General features: G+C 43.8%; 1 protein-coding gene across 1 annotated transcript in view; it reads right to left on the bottom strand.

Moving 5' to 3' along the window:
* Positions 1–626: 626 nt before the first annotated feature.
* The window catches only part of ISM1 (isthmin 1), a 68,894-nt gene continuing 42,687 nt past the window's right edge, over positions 627–26,833 (bottom strand). Inside the window, exons 2-6 of the mRNA XM_033095298.1 lie at positions 23,633–23,872; positions 14,937–15,201; positions 7,068–7,211; positions 3,936–4,025; positions 627–1,765 (exon numbers count right to left, since the gene is read on the bottom strand). Of these exons, the coding sequence (XP_032951189.1) occupies positions 1,248–1,765; positions 3,936–4,025; positions 7,068–7,211; positions 14,937–15,201; positions 23,633–23,872 (1,257 nt within the window). The 3' untranslated portion in view covers positions 627–1,247. The remainder of the gene's footprint in view (positions 1,766–3,935; positions 4,026–7,067; positions 7,212–14,936; positions 15,202–23,632; positions 23,873–26,833) is intronic.

The raw sequence follows: 26,833 nt of genomic DNA, 5'->3' as shown, positions 1-26,833 counted from the left end.
TGCTTCACCAGGGTTGTTTATGGTATTTGTATAATAAATATTTGCAGACAACACATTTACTGTAGGTAACGCATTTTATTATGATTTCATTATATATTCTCTTTTCCTGGAGTTTTGCAAGTAAAGAACCAACTCTTTATTTGTCCTAAGTTCCACACTGCAGAACAACTGCTTGATACACAAGAATCAATGGCTTAATAAATACTTTACAAAAATAATGTAGTTTTTTTTCCTTTCTTAAAACATAAAAAAATTCAGATTTCATAGACTTGAGTCTCCCTCCTCTTTTTATATTTATTTATTGAGAATATATTGGTGGAGGAAAAGACTGTTAAGATGATATTAAAATAAGATAGATGAAATGAGGTCCATGTTATTTTCCCATTTATTTCGCTTTTTTCCTTTGGAAAAGTGCTAGTCCCTGTTATTATGTCCGTCCTTACCGCAGCCTTCTGGACTTAGTAAGACATAAGTAGAAATTCTGCCATTCTGAAGCCTTTTAGTAGAATCAAAACATTATGCTAATATTGGCCTTTTACTTTAAAGCTTATTTAAAACCAGGCCTCAGAATCATCCCCAAAATATCCGTTTGCCCCCCCCCCCCACCCCCCACTCCCTACCCAGCCTTATGCAAGGGCATTTTGGAACTGAGATTTAGCAAGGTGCCTCATGACTAAATAATATTTGGTTTAAGGTGGGCCTTTTCTTGTTTTGATATACTTCCACTGAGTTATTTATTTTTAAAGAAATCATTACAAATCCCCTTTCTCTTCCACCTTCTTAAGCCCTGTCTGAACTCTCACAGACGTGATTAAACAGTTTCACGATGACAACTCCAGAGAAAAGGTTACGCTTAAGTCACATTCATATTAAATAAGTTATATATAAAAACTTATAATGTTTACAGCTTCAGTCTCTTTCCCTCTTTGCTTCTCTAGGAAACACTGGACCTGGGTGTGACTTGAATCCCACCCACTATGGCTTCCAGGTTCTTCTGGCTTCTTTGTCCTCACCCTCCTGCCCACGTCACCTCTAGGAGGAATTCCAAGGAGGTCTGTGGGCATTGCGGATTGTAAGGGTGGCTTCCGATGGCAGTCACCGGGCCTGGCGCACATCCCTAGTGTAATTTATGAAAAATACTCATGTGGTATATACAAATACACACGTGTGCGGATAAGAGGAATTCTGTTCCAGGTAGCAGATCAGTGCAGTGCATTTGTGTCACAAATACTAGAGGTGGCATCTTTTTAATACTCCCTGGCCTCTTGGAACTGCTTGATATAATCTTCATCTGAGGGGCTCTCTGTGCACTTCTGTCCATTGTTGGGAGGCCGGGCCTCGTTATACCTGCTCCAGTCGCCCTTGCAAATAATCCAGGGCAGGACATCCACCTTGTAGTGGAGCTCTGCTGAGAACTCTGTGCTAATGAGGTTGGGTGTCCCTGCCCCTTTGCCCCTGGTGATAAGCTGCATGTTGTCACCATAGCAACAGTGCTGGGCAGCCAGTGTAGTGCTCTCCAGGGACAGCATGGAGCGAATGCAGTACCGGGCCGTGGGCTTGTAGATCTCCAGCTTCTCCTTGGGCCCACTGGCGTCCTTCCAGCGGAAGTCTTTGCGCTTGATACGGTCAAATATGTCCGTTGTGCTATAGGCCACCTCGGTGGGGTAGGAGCAGGGACAGCTGGGCAAGTCATTGATCACCTTGTGCATGTACTTCTTTAAGAACTCGCTTTTGCAGCTCATCCACCGCTCACAGCTGTCCGCGTCTGAAAAAGGCCACAGAAACCCTCTCACCACATCTAAAACTGACAGCAGGATGACACTGAAGTCTACCCCTCCCCGCCCAGGGTCTACACCCTGCAGTCCCCTAGACCACCAGACCATGCGTGGTCATACTTACCTCCCTTGAACTTGGGAACTTTGAACTTGACTACCTAAATGCCACCACTTAGATTTAACCATCATTATATGTGCTTCATCTTTTCCATTTTTTGGGAAATATATGATGTTATTATCCCTAAGTTTTAGTAGGCATCTACAAAAAAAAAAAGTATATGGAGATATGGGGTTAAGCAGGACCCCATTATCACCCATAATAAAATTAACAATAATTCAGAGGGCCATTTTAAATCGCCTCTGTAATGGTGATGGGGTGGAAAATGCCTCAAAGGAATATTTGCAGGACCCAGTTTTATTTCTGCCCCTCACTGACTGGTTTAAACTAAAGCTAGTGTCCTAACCTCTTAGCCTTAGGCACCAAACAATAACGACCATCGTATGCAAATCCATGTGATAAGCTGCTTCACAGGGAAGGGGCTGGTCGTCCCTGCTTTTAGGGGAACTTAACATTTAGGCTAGAGGCCACTGACCTGTAGGCTTTGAGCCAGAACCCGTCCCCAGAGGTGTTATGTTTGGCCCTTATGGTATTAAGAATATTGAATTAATTGCTAACATTTAAGAATTAAGTGATTCCACTTATTTATGTAGATTCCTGGTTTCATTTGAAAAACCAAAAAATATGTTAATGCTGGTCCTGCATTGCCCCAGGGAATAATTGCCCAAGTAAATAAGCCAACAGTGATCGTTTGTGCAAACCAAGGTTGAGCAGAAAAATCTGCAGGGGTTGTCTGTGGGCTGGGAACATACGCAGTTTCACTGGAGCAGAGGTTATGGGGAAGTAAGGTTGTTGGTGTCAGTTCTTGGTGGTCTTCAATGCAGTTTAGGCTTGTTCAGAGGGCCCTAGAGAACCACTGATGGTTTTTGAGTGATAGTGAGCTATTAATTGAGCTATACAGTAAGAAGATACATTCAGTGTTGATGTAAATTCTAAAAGTCCAGATTCAATGTTCTGGAAGGGGACAGCAGGTTGGAGCAAGAACGGTCAGAGAGACAGGGCTACCAGGACTTGGTGGGCTTGGGAGTAAAGAGAAGAAGACATCAAAGATGATTTACCAGTTCTGCCCCAGGTGCCTGGGAGACTGGGGGAGTCCTGAGTAGAAACTAAGTGGCCAGGATGGGAGTGGGAGGATAGCAGGGTAGGGAGAGGGGGCGCTGGGATGAGAGGGCAGCTTGGAGGAGGGCTTGGGACCCTCTTCAGTGAAATGAGGAAGAGAGAGATGAGACATGGGGTATGTCCCTGGATATCAGGGAGGCATGGTTGCAAAGTGTGGGCGCTTGTTCTAGACTGCCTGGGATCGAATCCCAACTCAACTATGGAGTAGCTCTCTGACTTCGAGCAAGGTATTCTCCCTCACTGTGCTTCAGTTTTCTCATCTCTAAATTAGGGATGACAGTAGCATCTGTCTCATAAAGTGTAATGACGGTCAAATGGGAGGGAACACAGAAAGTACACAGCACAGGGTCCCGGGTGTTGCTAGCAGGGATATGCTGAGGCTCCTTTTGGCTCTGAGTTCTATGATTCCACTCCTGCAAGCCCCTGAACAGTAGCTAATAGAATGGAGGTTCCATCCTCGGAAGTGTGTATCTTTAAAGCCAGTGGGGATTTCCTTCAGAGGGCAGAGTCTTCAGAAACAAAATTCAGTCCTCAGAAACTGCCTTTGTATTTTTCCTCTAGGGGGAAGGTAATCATAATTCATGTACCCATAGAATATCCATTGACTTATTTTTATCTATCAAACTTACATAAATGTTCAGTGCGAAGGACATGTTCTAAATGCTTTACAAATATGAACTTATTTAATTCAACAATAACTCTATAAGGTAGGAACTAGTACTTCACACCATTTTACAAATCAGAAAATGGAGGCAGTACTGCGTTAAGAAACTTGACTTTGTCTAAGAAATATGCTGGGAGAACTGGACCCCATAAGAGGGGAAACAAAACATTTAAATGGATCTGAGGATGACATTGCAAAGGCAAAAGGAATCTCCAAAATACGAAATCAATATTTGGATAAAAAAGAAAAAAAATCTTACCAACTTCAAACAGTTTGGTGGCATTAAACTCCTCGCTTCCCGCAAGCAGACTCACTTCAGTGGCAGCTGTCCTGAAGGTGTCTTCAATTCCTAAACACAGACAGGAGCTCATTTTCTCCTAGTTATATGGAAAAAGTCCACACCCCCTACCAATTCAAAAAACAAGTACACCTGAACAAAGCCTTTTTTTGTGTTTATGACTACTTGCCAACGGAGGAAACAGTAAAAAGCAGGTAGTAGAGTATAAAATATATTAAAACCCCAGATACCATTTGCAGCACGAAATCAGATCCAAATGTGCCTGAATGAGTCCTAAGGAACTCATTCACTAGGCCCAGGAGTGGGGTTTTGGACAGTGGCGGATACATGTCAAGATGCCTGTCTATTTGGTGGTGTTAGGGTGACAAACTAAACTAGAGGCAGTGGTTACTACCTTGTTTAGTGGTCAATACCAATCTTAAGGACTGACCGACTGGCTTAAAGCATTACTAGCTGTGTGACCTTGGGCAAGACACTTAACCTTGTACCTCAGTTTTCACAGCTATAAAATGGGGAGAAATAAATAACCTACTTTGTAGAGTTGAACGAATTAAATAAGTTATGTGTAAAGAAAGCACTTAGAATAGTGATTGCTAAGTGTTAGCTGATACTTTTTCCTTGGATATTTGTATAGTTCACTTTGAGGATGCAGCAGTCCATAGCTAAAGACCAGGCATCTCATAGTCCGGGACTTTCAGCATTGTTGATGATGCTTCAAGAAGAGTAAGCTGGGCTTGTCCTTACTTGCTCTGAGGGACTGAACCCAGCTTGCCTCAAACTTCCTGGCTTCCCTCCCCTCTCCAAACTACTACCTCACCCAGGCTTCCTTTACAAACAGGAATCCTGTGCAAGCTGAGGCAGTCAGAAGAGGCAGGAGTCGTGGAAGATAGACTAGTTGTGGGAGAGCCTTGGCTGCCTGGTAGGCATGACTTGATTTCCTTTAAGGGGCTCTCTCTGATCTTAGGTGAAGCCCCTTGAACCTATTTATAGGGTTGACCTAGAGAACAAACTTTTACAGTGTAACCACTGCCAGGCCAGGAAGACTTGTCTGCCCCATGATTCTTTCCAATAAGACTGAGAATCAACACACCAAATAAGGAAAGAAATACTGCAAAAAAAAAAAAAAAATCCTTCATGTGCCAAGGGAACCCTGAAAAACTGGAAGAACAAGGAACAGAGAGGCAGAAACGATAGAAAGAGGGCAAGGTCAGATGAGAGGAAAATGTACGAGCAGGGCTGCTGGCCACGCTGCTCTCACAGTTGAAAGCAAACGAGAAGGCAACATTCAAAATGGTGGTAGACAAGGACCTTTCCCTCATAAGTATCTCAATCTACCATCTTGGGTGTGGATGCCAGTTCTGGAAGAGAGAACAAGAGGCAAGCTCCCACGCCTGACACTAAATACTGTCTGTATCCATGTTTGGCTGAGCCTGATACTCTTCCTCCTGCTAAAGGGGGGATAATTTAATGGTTAAGAACATAGACTCTGGAATCAGAGAGGTCTAGATTCCAATTCCAGATTGATCACTTGCTGCCTGTATTGACTCTAGGCAAGTTAACTTCTGTGCCTCAGTTTCCCCAGCTGTTAAATGGGTACAATAATAAACACCCATTTCATGAGGCTACTGTGAGAATTTAGTGAAAAAATACTTATAAAGTCCTTTGAAATTTGTTGACACTGAAGTGCTCAAAAAACCCTATCCTTCATAATTATCTTTTTCACTTTTTTCTTCATTATTTTCTTTATCTTCTTTGTCTTCATCTTCTTCACATTTATCTTCATTTTCTTTTGCTCTATCTTATCTTCATCATCTTCTTCCTTTTTTTCCAGCTTCTCCTTCTCTTTCTTCTTCATATTCTTCATGTACTCTTTCTCATATTATTATTTATTGGTTTATTTCTATCCATCCAAATCCCATCTTACCAGGCTTCCAACTCAGTTTCACTTAGGAAATTCACTCAGGAAAAGCATCTTGATGTTTACTCCACTTTCTGAACTGCATCTGCATGGCTGACAGGGAGCCAGGACTGCCACTTCTTACATTTCAGCCCTATTTTCTACACATACCCCTTTGCCGACATACATATGCCCAACCTGGTCCTTCCTTTCTTTTCTCTGAAACCCCTATGCTCTTCTGCTTCTTTTTTGTCCCAAATCTCAGCCTTAGGTTTGAGAACAGAGTTTCTGGGGGTAGAAAAAATGAAGTCCTCGGTGCAGAGATTAAATTTTCTGTTTTTGAATTTCTTAGAATACGTGGTTTCTTGGAAGAGCCTAAGGTATTATTTTGGGCTGGTATTCTACTTGGCAATGGGGAGCACCTAGTAAATGTGAAACTACAGACCAGGAGTTGGTAAACGTTTTTCGTAAAAGGTCGGAGAGTAAATATTTTAGGCTTTGTGGGTCACATACGGGCTTGGTTGCATATTCTTCCTCCTCCTGCTCCTCCTCTTCTTCTTTTTCTTCTCCTTTTCCTTCTTCTTCACAACCCTTTACAAATGTGGGGGCCATACAAAAACAGGCCATGGTGTGACAACTACGGCTACAGAGAGTCAAAATTATTTTTCATCCTTAACATGGCCTCTCAACAAGTGTGCAATTAGTTTCATTTTCAAAACACTGATAATGCAGTTTAAAGTGATACTTAACTGCCAAGTTGCCCCAATTTGCTCCCTTGGTAGCCATCAGCAAGGGTCAGGCATTAGGATAGGGCCAAATGCATGGGTTTTCTGCAGATGGCTGTCAAGCCTCTCGTCTTGGCTTCTTTATCAGAACACGAATGGCTATCTTCATGTGTCTCTTCAAGGCACAACAAATCTCATATCAAAGACCCAAGTTAATCAGAGTCCCTCCTTTAAATTCAGTAAGTACACTGTGGCATTGTCTTCTAGGTCACAGCTACTGCAGTTGTGCTTAAGATTTAGAAAACCTATCTTTTCATCCATTAAGCATATGATTTGTCTCTTGTCTCACTCTGGTCAGAATTCTTACTAGGGAAATAATTGTCTTTTATAAAAAGTCAATTTCTACAAATTTTTAAATACAGATTTAAAGCTTTCCCTTGAACTCAGAGCCACACCCCTGCATAAACCCACCTGGGCAGTTTGGGCGGTCACAAGTCCTAGATTCCGTTGCGGTGCATGCGTAGCCACAAGACCTGGTCCGCTTCTGGTTTCCATTCCCACAGGTAACGCTGCAGACAGACCAGAGACTCCAGTCGCCCTCACCATCTGTGGAATCTGGAAGGGAGCCAGAGAGACGGTCACAGCCTCACCCAAAGAGTTCTCAAATCCGCCCCGTCATGCAGCCTGCTAGTTGTCCACTTCCATCGTTCTCACTGTTGGAAGAGACCAGATGCCAGCTGGAGTCAAAAGGCTTAAAGGCCCAGGGTTCATTTTAGGGATTGGCTTCATGAAGGCAGGGACTCTGTCCCAGGTTTTGGGCACTGAGGTGGTTAGCCCATAACCAGAGCCTGACCCCTAGAAGGTGCCTGGTAAGTGCTTATTGAGAATGCATACATTTGCAGAGCATGGCATCATGCAATAATATGGTAGATAGTTTCAAAGATGACCACCACTAGTTCTCCCTGTGCACACAATTACAGAGAGAGAGAATGAGAGAGACTATTTCCCCTTTCCTAGAATCTGTGCTGGCTTTGAGTCCTGGCAGCTCCTGACTTTCGCTCTGGGGAATCTAGTCACTGTGAAAAAAGCTGAGGCTAAACCTGTGAATTATGGGACACCACATGGAAAGAGAGGAGCCACATCAAGGACCCATGACACTAACTATGTGAGTGAAGCTTTCCTGAACCTTCGAGCCCTTTCCAGTGGACAGCTGAATGCAGCTGATTCCCTCAGGAGCAGAGGAACTGCTCAGTGGGGCGCTGCCTGAACTCCTGAGCCACAGGTTCATGGGAAATAATAAACTTGCTGTTGTGTTAAGCCATGAAGTTTCGGGATGTCTAGTTATACAGAAGTAGATAACCTATACAGAATGGTGAAGCTAGAGATGGTCCTTTAAGGTCAACAGCCATCCCCAATATATATGTATTTTGAGCCAGGAACATTTCTAGATAGGTAGGATATATCATTAAATAAAACTTTCAGAGATTCCCTGCCCTGGTAGAACTAATATTTCAGTGAGAAGAGTCAGACAATAATCAGTAAACAGAAAAAAATGAGTAAGTTTCATAGTAGATTGGAAGTCAGTAAACAGTATGGAAAAAGGAGAAGCAGACCAGGCTGGGGGCCCTGGAGTGTGGGAGGGGTGGGAAAGGTTGGTATATTATCAACACGAAATTCGTCTTTTTTAAAAGTAAGAAACTAAGTCCTGGAGCAATTGGGTGACTATCTAAGGTCATAATGGCAACAGAAAGGAAAACTTGCGCTCTAGCGCTAAGCTCTTAATCTCAAAAACATGACTCTTTCTGCAGCATCTCTACTCATTAATCATTTCTCCTGGTTTATCCAAACTTCCTACAGTTTTGGGGCCTCTGTCGGTGGCAAGCTCATAGCTACAGGCATGTGCCTTGCCGGGAAGGGGTCCTCTCCATTCATAACAGGTCGTGGTGATTGTTATTATGTAGGTCTGGCAAGAATGTAGTCCACACATGTTTCTACCTGAACTGCGGGCCCCATGCCAGCCTCCCAGGCTGTTGTTTACATGGCGCTCACTCTGAACGCTCCTCAGGCAAACACAGGCCCCCTGAGTCTCGTCAGCCCATTCAGCAGAGTCGGGATGGGGTGGGGGATTCATAGTTGTGTCCTCTTCCCTAATCCAGAGCGGAGCTCTGCTCACACCTCGCCTGCTCCCATGCGCCCCATCCATTTCTAACCCCTCCCCAAAAAGAATTTTTCCAAACTTTGATTTTCTTCTAAGAAATGGTTTTCCAACCACATGGCTAAGCAGATGTTTGAAACTACTGCTTCGTGTGAGGGATCTGGGCCTGTTTTCCCAGCCTTAGCCTTCCTCATCTCTCCCAACTCTTACTAGGCATCAACATGGTAGAACTGGAGAGACACATTCGTTTCAGAGGGAGAAACCACGGAAGTAGGGGCCGCTGCTACTCCCTCCGGGAACTTTGCAGTCTGGTATCTCTGGGTAATCTCCCTGAGAACACCAGAGTGGTGCGTGGAACTCATGCGATTGCACTCTGATCAGCGGGAACATCCAGGTGCAGTGGGGTTATACGCACACGTGAATACACTCAACCACATCCTACATGCACCACCAAGGCCTAATTTATTAAAGGGAACAACAGCAACAAGTCACAGGTAAAGAGTATAATGTCTTTAGACTCATAAAAAGGGGATAAATCGGTCAGTCAGAAAAAGCTTATTAAATCACATAGGTAGAATTCATGTCCCCTGTGTGCTGGGTACCAGCATAAGTCACAGTCTCATGATACCAAGGGGTGTCCTTCTTGATTTTGCAGAAGCAACAGGGTCTGAACCATCTAGAAATCTCTTGTGAACTTTCCTCCCCATGGAGTAATATAATATTTGGGCAATATCATCCTGAATTTTGAGCATTAAACACACCATGAGGCTTATATTGGAGTCTCTGCATGAGGTAATTTATCGTTTTGGTTTCTTGGATTGAAATTATTGGCTGTTAATACTGTGTCAGAGTATGTGAAAAATGACCTCCATAATTCCCGTCCCCATGTCCACACCATTGGTTACTCTCTTCTCAGGCACACCCTAGCCCAGGCCACCTGACTTGCTTTGGCCAATGGTAAAATAGCAAATGGGCTGGCAAATAGAGGTTGGAAGAGTGTTCATGCATTAAGGGTTTGTCCTCTTGCTGTAGGGAACTCTTCTACCACCACGGAAGAGCCCAGGGCCAGTGTCCTGGAGGATGAGGGACCATGCGAAGACAGGCCTCAGCCATCTCAGCACCCCCGCTATCCAGCTGGGACCCCATCATTGTGAGTAAAGCCATCCTAGTCCATCCAGCCCAAGCCAAGCCAGCCCAGAAGTGAAAAACAGTCCAGACAACCTGCAAACTCTTGAGAGAACATGTTTGTTCTTGTAAGCCACTAAATTTGGAGGCTGGTTTCTTAAGCAACAAAAGTAAACTATTATAAATATGCCATAAAATTTTTTAGATATGCTCTCTTGATGGCTAGCAGACTCTGGGACCATGAAGGATTTCTTATTCCAGTAAGTGGGTTCTCCATGTCTTTATTTTAGGTGCTCACAAAGTCATTTATTTTCCAAACATTTTTTATATGGATCCCCCAAAGTTAGGTACAGAACAGTTATATAGCCAGGTGGCTAGTCATTTCCAGTTGGCCAAAAATGAAATAAAACCACCTCCTAGGGAACATGTGTATGTCAGCTCACCACCCTGAAGCCTTCATAGCATACTGTCCCAGATGAATGTTCCAGCAAAAGCCTCCTCTTGGGAATTTCTATTCATTTAATGTATTCAAAGGATATGGAGGGAATTTCTGACTATGGAACAAAGGTTTGAAGGCAATATTCCTTTCTGCTATAATAAAACAAGCTGTTCTCATTTGCTCACCTACCAGGGATCATTGCTAAGAGGAGAAAATGAATGTGAGCAGCAGTAATTGCAAAGACGACAACAATGACAGTAAAAAACGGTCTCTGTGAACATTTATGTGGTGCTTTGACAGCTCCTATCTTTGACATTAAATTGCTCAGTGAGGGAAGAAAACAATGCACAGTACAGTGGGCTGAGAGCTGGGTTTCAAGGATGTCATTTGAAATTTAAAGTAGTCATTATGTTGTTTTCGAGCACTAGAGTTCTGTGGGCCAGTTATAATGTTCGGGCAACTGAAGTAACTTGGGTTTTGACTTGGCTACTGGCAAGCCTCCACCACTAATCCTAGGTAGTAGTGGCTACCAATTATTGAGGGCCTACTTTAATCAGCTGCTCTAACACAGATTTAACTCCTATAATAATCCTGCAAGGAAGGTGGAAGCAGCCTCCCTTTATGGATACGAAAACTGAGGCTCAGAGAGGTTAAGATACTTGCCTACCGTCACACAGATCAAATTTGGCAGAGCTGGAATTAGATCTGAAGTTTGTCTGCTCTTGCCATATCCTGTTCTATATCCTAATATTCCTGCAGCTTTGATTCTGGACCAGGTTGGCCTCCCTACTTTAAGACACCCACTTATGTGGCCATAATTCAACATTACCAAGAAAAATTCTTGGGGGAAAAATCACTATGCAATGTTTTATTAATATAAGGCCATGACCAGTTAGAGAATTGCAAAGAACTGAGTCCTAACCTAGGTTACAATAAGCAGTGCCCATCCGATTTTATTATGCAGGTTGTTCTGGAAAACTCTGGAAATGGTCTATCGCAATTTGACAGAAAATGATATACTGGAACTCCTGCTTTGCCCTGAGTAATACCTTCAGTATCAAGAGAGAAGCTTTTAAAATGCAGTATCTCAAACACGTACAGTCCAAAGTTAAGCTGACTTGTGTTTCCATGATCACAAGTTAGATTTAACTGACTTCTGTTGTATATTTTATAATTTATTCCAAAGATGCCATTCTATTCTATTTATTTTTACTTAGAATTTTTTGAAATACTCTTTGGCCATAGACATTTAAATTCTTATTAAAAATCCTACCTTCAAAAATCTGAGGTCACGCTCCTCCACAAAGACCAGTTCCTGTGGCAATTTTAGCCCGTCTCAGGCAAGGCCACGGACCCTTAGGTATAGAGACGCGCACACTTTGCCAGTGCATGAACCTCACCTCCCTGGGCCATAAGTTCTCTCCCTATATCCTCCACAGCATTTAACATAGGGATAAATACTTAGAAATTGCTCCATAGTTTCCTGTTGATTGAAATAAGAGAGGACTCAGTTCATCCAATGTTGTATAGAATTCTAGAAATTACATGTTCCTTGTGAGCTGAGAAGCAATTTTTCAGTCTTAATTCTTCATTCATTATGCAAATATTACTGAGCATCTACAATACACTGAGAGTCTTGTTACTCCAAGAGTGGTCCAAGGGCCAGTAGTGTCAGCTTGACCTGGGCTCCTGCCCTGGTCCTACATTTACTACACTAGAAGCTGCATTTGAACAAGACTCCCAGGTTATTTGTGTGTACATTAATATCTGAGAAGCACTGCTTTAGCGGTATAATAAGAGACACACTTTTCTTTATAAAGTAGCAATCCTGATATCTGGTCCGATGATGAGAAAGTTTCTAAGACAGACTCCAAAATCATAAAAGATGGGAGTTTCTTCATGGCTCAGGGATGCTGTAAGATTTAGACGCAGGGCGTCTACAGGTGTTGTAGGCCCAGAAAGCTGGGGTGAGGGTGACTGCAGCAGCCACAGTCACTGCTCCAGTAGAAGCAAATTCTATCCTCAATGCTGACATGGAGGGATGTTCTTAATGTTTATGAGTTTGGCAAAGGGTACTCTATAATAGCTGTAGATGAGAGAGTTGTTTGTAGCACTGATCTTCAAACTTCAATGAGCATGACAATCACCTACTGACCTTGACTTAAAAAAGAAACAAAGAAGCAAAAGGCAGACAGGCTCCAGGTCTCATTGCTGGACATTCTGACTCAGTAGAAGGACAGCAGTGGCCCTCAACCTGCGCTGCACATTGGAGTCACCCATGGAGCTTTAAAAAACATCTGGCCCCCACCTCCAGAGATCCCAACTTACTGGTCTGGAGAGAAATCTGGGTATCGGGATTTTTAAAAATTCACCAGGTGAATATAATGAGCAACTAAGGGTGAGAAGCATCGATCTTGAATAGTGGTGCTCAATGTACCAGAAGCTCCTGGAAAGTGTGTTTAAATATAGATTTTGGAGACCCAGTCCAGAACGTCTGATTTGGTAGGCCCGGGGGTGAGGAGACTGAAAACTTACAGTTCTATCATGGTTCCAGGTGATGCTGATGTAGCTAGTTTGGGAACCATAGTTTGAGGACCATTAGGAAGGAGGGACAGGGCTGGGGCCAGGACTGGCATTTTTTAACATGTAACCAAGGGATTCTGATGCCATGGGTCTAAGCTCCACTCAGAGAAACAATGTTCTGTGTGGGCTGGGCAAACAGGCTAAGCCGTAAAGCTGTGCAATGTCAGGCTGGCTCTCACAGATCCTGTGAGTTTCTCTGTTCAACTGCACCACACTTTTCCTCCCACTCCTATCCTCTAGTCTAAGTGGCCATTTGTAAATACACTTTACTCTCCTAAAGGATGGGCTATTCCCCCCCTGCCACACCCCAGAGAGGCAGAATAACATAGTTATTAAGAGGACAGACTCTGGACCCAGACTGACTGAGATGAATCCTTGAGGTCAAGTTGCTCAACTTCTCCAAGCTTCAGTTTACCCATCTGTAAAATGGGGTACCTGCCTCAGAGAGCTGATTAAATGAGCTAATATATGTTAGATGTCACGAAAAAGGATTGGTACACATGGTAAGTGTTATATGTATACTGGCCAGCGTTCCCAGTCCTTCCTCTTGGAAAATAGATAAATTGGACTTCCTCTGGGAAAGGGGAAGATTTCACAGGACTCCTGGCTGGAAGGGGTATGGGAGCTCTCTTTCTGTTCCCCTAGCATTTGATCTAGTATCACTATCATGGCACTATTTTGCTCTATTTTGCTCCCCTTGTCCATAGATAAGTGAGACCCTCTTTTGGAAAAGACTGTGTCTTACTCATTTTTGGATTTCCAGCACCTAGCATAGGGCTGAACACAAAGTATACTCTTAATAAATGTCTGTTGAACAACTGAATGATGCGGCAGGAAGAAAATCATTTTGCTGTTTTGGAAGTTGCTTAGAATCATTTATTAGCAGGCAGAAATAATTTTCCATTATACAACTGGTCTTTCTGCTGAAAAATAGGTGTCAGGGTGAGAGTGTAAATGGTGCAAGACAAGTCTTCACCACACAGTGTTTGCTCCTAACTGCTGATAGTGAGACCACTAGAACATTACAATGATAGATGCATTTGTAAGGCTTCAAATACTCTGTAACAGAAGTTATGCTGCCTGATTCCGCACGAAGCCTGTTTTTTCTTGTTGGAAACACAGAATACATTTCTCAGCCTCCCTTGCCTCTGTGTGAGGCCATATGATCAGGTCCTGCCATTAGAATTTGAGCAGCTGTGATGTGTGTTATCTCCAGGCTGAGGGGGTTAGAGCATGTGTGCCTTTTTCTGGCTGTGTCTCTCTTCTTAGCTGCCAGGTCAATACAGAGCATCCAGTGGATAACTCTTAGGCCCTTACAGTTGGAGCACCAAGATGGAAGAAGCCTGGGTCCCTGAATGACCGAGTGGAGCTGAGTTCTCCCAACCCTGTCTTCCATCCCAATTCAAGTGAAAGATGAACTTTTATTATTTAAATTACTGAGTTTGAAAGTTGTTTGTTACCTCACTATCCTACTCTAAAAGCATGAGACCCTAGAAGTCCCAACTTGGGATCTTGAAATTTATTTGTGGACGGCCTTACTCAGACAACCTGTGAAACACATGTTCATGTGGATTCCTAAGGGCCATGACACTGCCAATGTCAAACATAACACAGTGGCCTGGTCAAAGGAAGCTGTTGAACACAACTCTTTTACTAAATTTATTTTCAGTATGAATTTTTACAGTAAAATATGCAAGGAAGTTGATTTGGTGATTTCTTCATTTTTAGAAATAAAACTAGTTTTTTTCGGGGGGAAGGCAAAAACCTCAAAGACCCCTAACTAACTAACTAAAAAAAAAAAAAAAAAAAAAAAAAATCTCTCCTAGGATAATTGGCATGATTTTAAAATTATAGTCTTTCCAGAAAAATGTGGCTGCTGGTGCCTCCTCGGGGCTTCTGCGGAACAGAGTCTTTATGAGGTACACCTCATAGAAGACCAAAAGCCACATACTGTAAACTGGGTTTTGCTTGGCTCCATGTCCTTATCATCCTCATTTATTCTCCCCACCAATTTTATATTACTGGGTGGTAAACTCACCATATTCTGGCTGCTCTTTGGTTTCAAAAGTCCGGTGGCCTGGGGCCGGACGGTCCCACCCCCTGGGGGGGTTGAGGAAGTTGCTGTCATCTGAGGTACTGTCGTACTTGTAGTCCTGGTCCCCGCTGTTGGCCCTCGCCAAGGACAAGGACCTCTGCCACCAGGCCTGCCAGTCGGGGGATGGGACTGACCAGCTGGGCTTATTCTCCGGATGCTGATCTTTATCTGCTTCAGAGTCAGGACCGTCCACCACCTCTATGGTGACCTGAAGAATTCAGAACAGGCCAGGGTCAATGAGGAGTCACTAGCCTCCAAGCTGGGTGACCCTTGGAAGAAAGTCTGAGAGAGCAAAGGCAAACAATGGATGTGTCCCTCATGAATGATAGCCACAACTGCACAGTGTTACAGATGGAAGGGAAGACATCCAGGGGTGGTCCAAATGAACCCCAAGACTAGAGAGAACTGATGTACATGGGCCTCAGGGTGGGAAGAGAAAATTCACCAGTAGGGTCACTGATTTACTGATGACTAGATTGCTGGGAAGTCTTTAATTCAAGGAGTCAACATGTACTATATATGTTCCTGAAGTGACACAAGAATAATTATAATAAAACTGAACACTTACTGAGTACTAACTCTGTACCAGACACTGTTCTAAATGCTCTCCATATATTAACTTATTTAATCTTCATAACAACCTTATTAGATTGGTTGATTGTCTGCTATGGTTGATTATGTGCAAAGATGGCCCTGGCAATTTCTCCCATCCTTGTATGTGTGTGCCACACCTCCCACCAAGAGGTAGAGTTTATTTTCTCTCCCTTTCTGTCTATCTGGGCTGGCCTTGTGACACACTTTGTCCAGTAGAATGTGGTAAGTGTAACAACATGACAAGCCTCAGGAGGTCTTCCAGCCTCCATTTTCAGTCTCTTGGAGTGTCCCTACCATTCTGTAAGGAAGCCCAGCCTATACTACTTGGCATACGGAGCATGTGAAGAGGGAGGCCATGGAGAGGACAACTGAGGCTTCTCAGCCAATGGCCAGCTCCACAGCCCCAGAGATGTGAGTGGGGCCATCTTGGATCCTCCAGCCCAGTTGGGTCCCCCCAGCTGATACCATATGGAACACAGATGAACTCTGCCAGCTGAGACCTGCTCAGATTCATGACCCACAGGACCATGAGCAATGATCATTGCTTCAAGTTGTTAAGTTTTGGGGTTGGCAGCAATAGATAGCTTTTTACAGACAGATAAAACTAGCACACAGACGTTAACAACTTGCCTAAGACCACATAGCTAGTAACTGCCAGATGTGGGGAGTCTAGCTCCACAGCCCATGCTTTTACCAACTTTGCCACACTGCCTCTCAAAAAGTAAATAACAGGTATTGTCTCCTTCTACAACCAAAGGAGCAAAGAGGCCACAAATGCCGATGAGGCTGGATGCCACAGGTTGTGTAGTGATGTGAGCACAAGGTCCTCAAGGGGCAGACTCTCACAGCTGTGATTTTCACTCATCCCATGGTCTAGACCCAGCGTGTACATTTCTCAACTGACCCTCCGGGTCACAACAGATAGTGCCAGAGGCAAGGTCAGAACTTGCTCCTGAACTTAGTGAGCCTAATTTGGAAGTCACAGGTCTAGAAGAATGCAGCTTCTTGGCTCTGAGAGACAATCAACATAGAGAAACTTGTTTAAAAAATATAATAAAAAATTCATTGGGTTCCTTTGGCCCTCACATAGCTCTTGCAACACCCCCTGGATGAGTTATGTGCAAATGAATCAGAAACATGTGCTCCAAGTAATCAGCGCAAGATGTACTGGGCAGATGGATTTCTAGTTTTGCCCTAACCCGACATCTGAGAGAGTTGCTGGGATGCTCTGCCAAATTACACCAGGGTGTGCCCATCCTGAGACAAACAGCCCCTTCCTTTTGTGTGAGGAATGGGGAGGTTTGAATTCTACTCACTTTGATAGTCAAAGGAAGTTGCCCAGCTGATGATGGGCCTGGGCTGTGGCCTTGTGTGGTCCAAACACAAGGTCAGGAGTGTAGCCTTCAATCCCAGAGTATACTCGGGCTGCAGCAGGTCAAGTGCATCTTTCCTCTGGTGTGGGATGCCTAGAAGGGCACCATTGGCTTTATTCCATGCTGCCATCATTACCCCCATCTTGTAAGTATCTCTTGCATGCTTATAAATAATTATGGAACTTTTAGCAATCCCCCAAAAAGATAAAAAGGGAAGAGAAGGAACACATCGTATGTCTCGTATCAATGCTGTTTGCTAGAATAGATGGTTGCTGAAGAGTGACAGTGATCGGGACCCACACGCAACCTTGGAAGGACAAGTGCAGAAGGAGTGCACAGCTGGGTGGTGCAGAACCAAGCCAGACAGTGACAGGGCAATGCTGAGCCTTTGGAGACATAACCTTTCTCCTCTGCAGTCTCATCCCCTTTTGCCTGCAAACAGAACAACTGAGCCGCAACAATCGTCTGCAAGGCTGTTAAGGGTCTTGGAGGGGAGAAGCTGCCAAGAGCCAGGCAAGCCTGCAATTATGGTAATGAAATCAGTCTCTGGGTAGAAGATAAGGGGACATGCCCGACAGTTTTGGTATTCCATTTGTATTCAGACTGGAGTCAAAGGGATTGCCTAAACAAAACGTGCCCTGCAATTTCTCCAAGCTGGGAATAAAAACAATTTCATGTTTTAAGCTATTACCGTCAATACGATTTTTTTTTTCTTCCAAACTGCTGTTCAGATCCAAACAAAATAGATTTGTTGCCTGGCCAGGCAATGAGTAGCAAAATACGAATTTACTCCAAAAACTATATCGATGACAAAATCTCAACAGTTCAGAGGTTTCTTTTTTCCCTTTCATTTTTAGCCACTGCCTCAACTGAATTAAACACAAAAGATGTACAGACCTTAGGATCCACCCTTCCTTACAGTTAATATGGAAACCTCATACTGATATCAAAAGAAGAAATCTAATCTTGAACCTGAAATTTCATAGGCATACAATTAAAGACTTAATGAGCATGATCGATGACTTCTCGAATGGGGGGTTTTATGTTTCCTGTTGCTCTCATTCTATTTACATGTTCTTTAGCAGCAAAGAGTCCTTTTATAAAGATGTCTTGAACAATAATCAATGTGATGAGCTGAAGGTGTAGGACTGAGCACAGCAGGTTTCCAAGCTGATAAAGACTCTAGATCTTACCATCCTTTCTCTTCCTTAATGCACACAATGGAAGTATCTTAGTAGATTTGTTTCTTCTGGACTTTTCTACAGCGTGATCAAGAGAGTAAAAGAATGAAAACTCTTTCAAAATACCCAAGTTCAACTTTTGGCAGAACTCATCAGTTACAAGCAACAGAGTTCAAAATTGGTGCCAATTTGGAGAATTCTGTCCAAAATCAGGAAATGAGGATCCTATGCAACCTTAATAGATTACATACCCTCCTTCCTTGACAATTGCCACAGAAAGAACATAAAATGAACCAGGAATATATATAATTCCCTCCTCTAAGGCCCACTGATTCTCTAAAAACAACTCTGGCAACCCCAGCTAATTGTGGCTAATGCTTTGACACTTGCAGCGTGCTTGCCGAAATATTATTGCTTGTTCTACAAAAGTTAGACCTAAATTTCAGGCACAGATACTGGTTTGGTGAATTCAAGTTTCCAAGGTGAACAGCAAGGAAGGTGTAGAGCTGTTCTCAAAACGAGGTCTTCAGATTCCCATTATTTTATATACATTTCCTCTGTCTTCTTCACATTGTCACCGACTGGCATCTGTCCATTTGGGAAAGCTTCCCATATACCTGGCCCTGTGCTAAGCGCTTCCCATGGATGATCACCTTTAATCCTCACAACAACCCTACTCCTATGTAGTACTGTACTACACAGGTGCTCATAGGTGGTATTATCCTTCCAGTTTTATAGGCTAGGAAACTGAGGCACAGAGAGGTCGAGTAACCAGCAAGAAGCCAAAGAAGCCAATCAGATTCTGAACAGTATAGGCTTGTTCCCATGGCGTGTGGACCCATGTCTCGGGCACAGAAATTTCCTGGTTGTTACTCAGTCAGACCTGCCATTCCAAAAGTATTGTAGAGAAAAAGAACGAAGGGAAATCAGAAGTAGAAGCACGTACAACATTTACGGCTCTGGCCAGCTCATCTGATTGTATCTCGTGGCACTCGAGAGGCCTATGGGCAAGTAAATACATCTGTGCAAGAAAAAGACGGCCTTCACATGACTATTTTTACATGTCTCTCAATGGAAGGAAAGAAATAAGCATATTAGCTGAAATGAATACTAATCTCAGCTTGATCCAGAAAAGAGAAATATTTGTTTGTGAATAGCTACTGTGGTAATGAATCGATGCAGTAAGCCTAATAATGAGTTTATTTTAGAGATTTTTGTCTTTGCTATCTGACCATCAGCGGCAGACCAAAAACCCAGCCAAGGATATTAAAGTTCAAGTCTAAATTGTCCTGGGGGATCTACTTTCTTTCCTGAATGATTTATTTATTTATTTATTTTAAAACAAAACCCAACTTCTAGTATTGTTTTAAATTTAATATGGAGATTGGGTTCAGGGGTTTGAGGCTAGTTGTTTTCTATTTTGCACAATGTTGTGTTTTTTTCCCCAATCACTTACACAGCCTAGCCAGTCTTAAAATGGGGAGCCTGATCCACTTGGGACAGAGGCCATCTGGCTTGGGGGGGATTTTAAAAAGTTCTAAAACACAGAGCTTTTTAAAGGAGTTCCCTTCCTCAAAGTCAAGAGGCCCAAGAGGGATGTGGCCCTTTGCCCGGGCTCAGCATTGTCACTTTGGAAAGGTGTGGGCTATTTGGCAGGAGGGACAGTGGACTCCAGCCCTGGAGCGTGGGAAATGCTTCCAGACACTGGAGGGCGTGGGGCGGGGGCGAGGGGGAGGGGTGTTCATAGAGAGGGGTATCGAATTCCTGTTCAGCTCCCGGCTCCAGGCTCCAGTCAGGACTCACTACGTGGGGGTAAGGGGCAGGTTGCCAGGGAAGCGGGGAGACAAGGCCCTTGGGCCCTGGCAGCGGAAGCCAACCCACTGATGCGCCCTTCACCTGTCTTCACTCTGCTCCCCAGGGAGAGAGAATGCTTTCAGGGAGCCGCGGTGACCAGCAGGGCTGTCTGCTTGGATGAACTGGCCCGTGTCAAGCCAGTGGATTTCAACAAAAGAGCAGTGCTGGCGGGAAGGGGCTAGGGCTGCCAACACGGAAACCATCACCCCCTTTTAGGAAGCACCTCATCTTTTAAAGGACCACCAGGGAACTGGTTTACTCAAGTGCAGTGGTGCACAGGGCTGCAGCAGCCAGCAGTGTGTGTGTGTGTGTGTGTGTGTGTGTGTGTGTGTGTGTGTGTGTGTGTATGCTCGTGTGTACGTGCATGCACACACACATATGTGCAGATATAGGGCTGGTGCTTCCAGAGGTACTAGCTGCTTTATTCTTTCTTTCGACATCTTTATGAATGACCAACATTAACCTTTTGTTGTCTTCTAGAAAGAGAAGGCCAGAAATGCAAGTCAATTTTCTATTCTTTAGGGCCAACAGGTCATCAGGTCAATAAAACACAGGCCACCTCAGCCCTCAGTACTGCCTGCAGAAGGTTAATAGACACAGGGATTGTGCAAAGGTGAAAGGGAGTGACCTGATTGGGCAGTGGGCAAAAAGACAGCATTGGCCTAGTCTTTTGGGGGTTTTGACTTTAATGGTATCTGAGTTGGAGTTTCTAATCCAAATACCAGTAACCCTGATATTTGGAGTTTTGGGGAAATCTATGTTCTTGGGGGCTACGTTAATCCTTGCTGTTCAAAGGGTAACTCAAGAAAAGTATTGGCACTTCATAGGAGTGGCCCCGTCCCTCTTCCAACCCTGTTCTCCAAAGCATTTCTTTTAGAAGCAGCACCTGGAGGTGAACTTCTTGTTCTTGTGTGGGTGTGAAGGTAAGACAGAGTGAAAACAAAGCAATGGTTGTTACTTTTCCCCTGTTAAAAGTCTATATAGGAACAGGTGGTTTGGGGTCTCAGAGGAGAGGAGGGCAAATAATTTCCACTTGTACTATCTCTGCAGCCACACCTTTGGGGAAGCTGCGTTCGATAAAAGTCCAAGATGCTTTGCCCGAGAGAACCACGTGTGGCCTTCTCGTAACTCAGCCTCCATTTAATTCTCTGCTCCGTTGTCTCATTCTAGTTCTCTCCACACCCATGAGCTCCAGCAGCCTCCTCACCCCTCAAGAAGTCAGGTGGAATTGTTCTGAAGTATTGTTTCCGTCCCAGCCGGCTAAGCTTATTATGATTTAAAACGAATTCCCAACTTTGCTGCTTTCTGAGTTCATGCACAGCTCCATCACGGGGCTGCAGAGGGCTGGGCACTTCGTGGTCACCCTTTTCTTCTTTTTGGAAAAGTAAACTGGGTTTCCCAGCTCTGTGGATCCCAACCATCTTTGTACCACTGTTGTACCACTGTTCTTTCCTCACATTTAGGTAATATTGTAAAAGGGCCCAAGTGCGGTCTGGGTGAAGTTTGGGGATTTCCTGACTGATTAATTTATCTGGGAGAGAGAAATTCTGCTTGAAAGTCGGTTCTTAGGTGAAACCCTGTGCACTTAGTAACATTTCAACCAGGGGAAACTCTTCCTGCAGCCTTTCATTCCCCTGTATCCAGGCATATTCTTATAATTTTACATTAGAAATTCTTAAATCTATTACATTAATAGCTCAATCCTCAGCATTAAGCCCCACGGTGACATTTCCCACCTCTAGGAAGAAACGTGAGCCATAGCAACCGTAAAATTGTTTCGGGCATGGCCTAAGCACCTTTGGGGTAAGGGCGGTCTGGTCCTGGGACCATAAAATCTATAAACAAGGAAAAGTCACTTCCTACAGATGAAGGCACGATATTGAGTAACAGTAAGGAGATGTCTGTGCTTTTGCTTTCTTTTGCTTTCCAATCTGCACCTCCCCCAAGTGAATCCTTTATTCTTCATCAAAGAGCAATGTGGCCAGTTCCTGGAGAGAGAGCAGTGGAGCAAAAGGCCTGTTTTTCCAGTCAATCAATTAGAACAATACAAGACTCATCAGAAATATTAATTGGGGCACGCAGTGATTTCTGCACATGGGTTGTCAAAGAATGACCTCCAAAACATTTTTTACCTCTGCACCATCAACACTGACTGCCCCACCCTATGTCTTCCCATCTATTTAAGCTGCCCACCAGGGAACACCGCATTTTTTCCTCATCTGTCTCCATGGTCCCTCTGGCAGTCTTTGGTGCGAGCAGAGATTTTCACACTTATGTCATTTCCTGGAGAAAAAAGTCCTTACATTTCTTAATCTCACAGAACATAACACAGCATTTTGTACGCAGTAGGGACTGTTTGATGTATTCTAATTGAGGTGTCTTCCCAGTGACATTCCTTAGCCACCGTGACACTGGTGTTATAAGCAAAACAACTCTGGCTAAAGAAACCTGATCTGAAATGGTGTCATGCAGAGAGTGTCAGCCTTGAGAGCGAGAGAGACAGTTAACTTAATTAAGGATCAATTGCTCTGGGGTCAGGTTCAGGAACTTTCTGCCGTGTAAACTAATTGTAATTTGATGCAGAGAGGGAAAATAAGGAAAAGCTGTCCCTCCCCAAGTGAAAAGAATTGAGAACAAAGCTTAAAAGTATAGAAGCAGGCAAATGAGAATAGGAGCTGCATATAGACAAGGTCGCCCGGGAGGAGAACTATTGGTCCTCAGCTGTCCTGGGACCATTTCTGGGGAGAAACAGTTGGAAATTCATGCAAAATCCAAAATTAGGAGTTTGTCTCTGAAACACAGATTGGTAGGGTAAGTATTCTTGCGAGTCTGAGAGCCCGGAGTTATGCCCCCATGTGACCTTGGACAAACCAAATAGTAACATTCTGAGTACTGGTTGCATTATTGATAACACTGGAAAAATGACATGTGCTTCATCTCTTTCATGAGGGTGTTGGGAGAGTCAAATTGGATCAACATTCACAATTTTCAATCCCAGGCAACCCTTTCCATAAACTCCTATTTCCCTCACTTCATCCCATCCCATCTTAGTGGTATGTATTCATCTATCCCTTAGGAATTGCTTTTCTCACCTCCCTTCCTCTTATTAAATTCTTTTTATGAGTCATTTACACTTTAGAGCAATTGAAGTGTTGTCACCTCCTGAAAGAATTTCTGGTGCCCAAAGCCAGCAAAAGAGGCATTTAAGGGAGAGTGCCTTCTGTAGTCCCTTTGAAATCATACTATGATTTGCTCAGTCTACTCACGTATTAGATGGGCCCTTTCCTACAGCTACCATATTTCACCAATTTCAGGGCAAATTATTTATTTTGCTTTGTTTTCACATTTCAATGTCTATGATATTAGGATGTATCTTATAACAATTGGTGTGTCATATTTTGATTAGCAATGGTTTCTTTCTTCTTTTAGTGGTCTGTAAGATAATGGTGTATCTCACTATGAGTGGTATTATACAGATGTAATACAACACTGTTCTTATAGAGATTACATGATCATAAACAGGATTCATTACTGGGTTAAAAAAAAATGAGATAAGGCAGCAGTTACTCTGAAATCAGATCGGGAAACAGAGATGGACTGTTTCATTTTCTTTCACCTTTCAGCTGCTAAGTCTTACCTGGATATTTGGATTCTGCCCATTGATATCAGCTTTGGAAAGATCTGGAAAGTTTGGAAGATCAAGGAGAAAGGATCTGGGGCCATCTCTTTGCAACGCAGGGTGTCCAGCCTCTTGCTGGAATGGCTGTCTGGGAAGGGGCTGGTGCACAGCCTGGTCGTCCAGGTGGCCCCCTGGTGCTTCTTTGGAGAAAGGAAAGCTGGTTTCTGGTGTAGAGTCACTTTCCACGTTGAGGTTATTCTAAAACAAAGAAACACATGAACAAATAAATAGGAGATGGATGATTTAAAAATCCCTCCCTTAACAGTCCATTAAATTCAGGAGCAAGGACAGTTGCAGTGGCTGCAATTCAGCCAGGATGGTATTCTCAACTTATTTTCATTCTCCACGGTTTAATTTCTCCATCTTCAATAAGCCAAACCATCAGGAAACTTCTAGCCTGCTACTTGGTAATTTTCTGAGGATAAATGAGTTATGGGCTATTTATTAAACATTAAACACATTAACACAAATGTACTATTTTGAAGGAGAACAGGTGCTCCTTTAGAACTAGAATCAAATTACGGTTTTCTTCTCACAATTACAAGTGATTAACCACTCCGGCCTTAGGTATGACCCTAGAGTCCCGAGTTTGTTTTTTTGGTGTGGCTCATGGAACTAAAGATCTGACCAAACTGGATAAAATACTTGAGCCAAATAATTGATGATATCCTTCCATCCGTCCGTCCATCCATCCATCCATCCACCCATCCACCCATCCATCCACTCAACATGTACCAATTACATGCTAGGTACAGGAGATACAGCCATAAAGAAGAAAGACATGAGCCTTCTTCTCTTGGAGTATACATCTAGTTGAGGGGAATAAACAATAACTATATGGATAAATAAATACAAGCATATCAGAGAGTGGTGACCGCTAAGAAGAAAGAAGAAAATGAGCGCAGCCAGAGACAAGAGTAGATAGGTAGCTAGGGAAAACTTCTTTGAGAAGGTGACATCTGACGTGAGACCTGAACAAGGGAAGAAGACACTCTGCAAAGATCCGGGTGAGTAAACTCTTAGCAGAGGGAATGACGAGTGAGACAGTTCTGCGGTGCGGATGAACTTGGCTAACCCGAGGGACAGAAAGAAGGTCCATGGTATGGAGTGAAGTAGGGAAGACTGGCATGAGATGAAGATGAAGAGGTGGGGACAGCCAAAGAAAAAGTGACAAAACGGCATTCTAAAATTTAATGCCATTATTCTGAAAAGTGCAAGTCTGCTGTTTTTCCCAGCTAGTGAAAAATGTCTCTATTTAGTTGTCACTTGGGGAAAATCTTTGCAGTGATTGAAGAGTGTAGAGTTGCTGGACGTCTTTCCCAAACCAGCCCTTCTCCTAGCACTGTCTCTGGACCTCTCATTGGAGGCTTCCTCCGTCCCTTTGGGGACGGCATTTTCATGTTTACTGGTGGAGGGAGATGTGGAGATAGAATTTCACCAGCGTTTGGGTCAGTGGTTAATGTTCTTGTTGTTCTTGGGCATGTTTTGGGGTTTTGGAGCGTATATTCCAGCACACTGTCTCCACACACACTCCCTGCCCCCCACCACAATGCCTCTGACCCAGCCAAAGGGTTACATCTGGTATCAAAACGCTCCTGACTCTAAGTCCCCAAGGTCAAGAATGGCCTGGGGATGAAACACATGAAGAGATAAATGTCTTCTTAGAGAGCTAACCTGAGGAAATGGCTTTTTCTATATCGCTTTAAACAGAAGTGGAGCTGAGGAATAAACTCACTGGTGCAGAAACCAGCTTTGTGAATGTTCCAAGAGGCCAAGAAGCAGGGCTGAGATCAACAGCACATCTGCTGTCTCCCGTGTAAAGCACACAGTTGCAGAGGGGGAAGCTGGATGCTCCTCACCATGTTTTTGCTTGCCCTGCCTTTTTGCTCAGATGTGGCTGGGGGCAGTGTCTTTGTTCACCTTTCCAGCCATCTCTCTGCCATGGTTTTTGTCTCCTGGCACATCCTTGTAGAGGGTGTTGTCCTGGCATTCTCAGGCATTGCTCAATACAACAGAGGCCAAATGTCTTACGCTGAGATTGACTCCAGTGCATGGAGACAGAAAAAGAGAAAGAGATGAGAGAGAGAGAGAGAGAGAGAGAGAGAGAGAGAGAGGAGAGGAGAGGAGAGGAGAGGAGAGGAGAGCAGAGGAGAGCAGAGGAGAGGAGAGGAGAAGAGGAGAGAGAGGGAGAGGGAGAGAGAGAGAGAGGAGGAGAGAGGGAGAGGGAGAGAGAGAGAGAGAGAGAGAGAGAGAGAGAGAGAGAGAGAGAGAGAGAGAAATATGCTACATCTTTCCTCAACATAAGACCTTTCTATCACAGCCCAAGAGGAGAAAACTGAATGCATTTTTTCCCTTACTCTTCTCCCTGGATCCCCAACCCTAAAACTTCCCCAACAGTGTTAGTGAAGACAGCTGGATTCTCATGGAAAATTTCTTGCACAGGATTTGGGAATGTAAGTCTCAGAAGGGGCCCAGGATTTGCCTGCCAACTGCTTGAGGGAACCCCTGCAAATCTAGCCCTAACTGTATGGTAGCAACTGGGACATACTGCTTAACTGGGTTAAAAATAGAGCTCTCTTTTTTTTCCCCTGTAATGAAGTACTCTTTCTCCTATTAAATTATATTTTAGAAGAAGAGATAAGAAATGTACTTTCGCTGCTATTTGGCATTTTGCTTAGATGGCTGCAAAAACAAGAACTGAATCTGATTGGTTTCTTGATCTGACTCTGGAATTTGTCTGGTAGGAGATACATCACCACAGAGTGATCCTGGCCCAGGCATGCACCAAGAAAACCCCTTTTCTCTGTGGCTCAAGGATCCCTCATGTAAAACAGAGTAGCTACATGAAGAATCCTGCACCCTGCCAGGTCAAGATAACTCAGGTTGGGTAGTATCTACACATGAAAAGAGAAGTACAGAGTTAGGGCAATTGGCTGAACAAGTCAGGCCACAAGTGCCTCTGCCGGGAATAGACTGGGGCTAAAGTATGTTTTGGCTTGAGTTAGGCATGCAATTATGGCATTTCTCCATCGTTTTCCAATTCTGTCCCCTCCCTACCGGCTCCCCTCACCCCGCCACCCAAGTTCATTTTTTGTCAAGGATTTGGAAGATAGAATGTAATAAAGAAATGCTAATCACAATTGCATCTCTACTAAAACA

This window comes from Rhinolophus ferrumequinum, chromosome 23 (genome assembly GCF_004115265.2).
Source record: "Rhinolophus ferrumequinum isolate MPI-CBG mRhiFer1 chromosome 23, mRhiFer1_v1.p, whole genome shotgun sequence".
In the NCBI taxonomy this organism is placed as follows: domain Eukaryota; kingdom Metazoa; phylum Chordata; class Mammalia; order Chiroptera; family Rhinolophidae; genus Rhinolophus; species Rhinolophus ferrumequinum.
The sequence above is the reverse complement of the archived record's forward strand: the minus strand, read 5'-3'. Positions and strand labels throughout refer to the sequence as shown.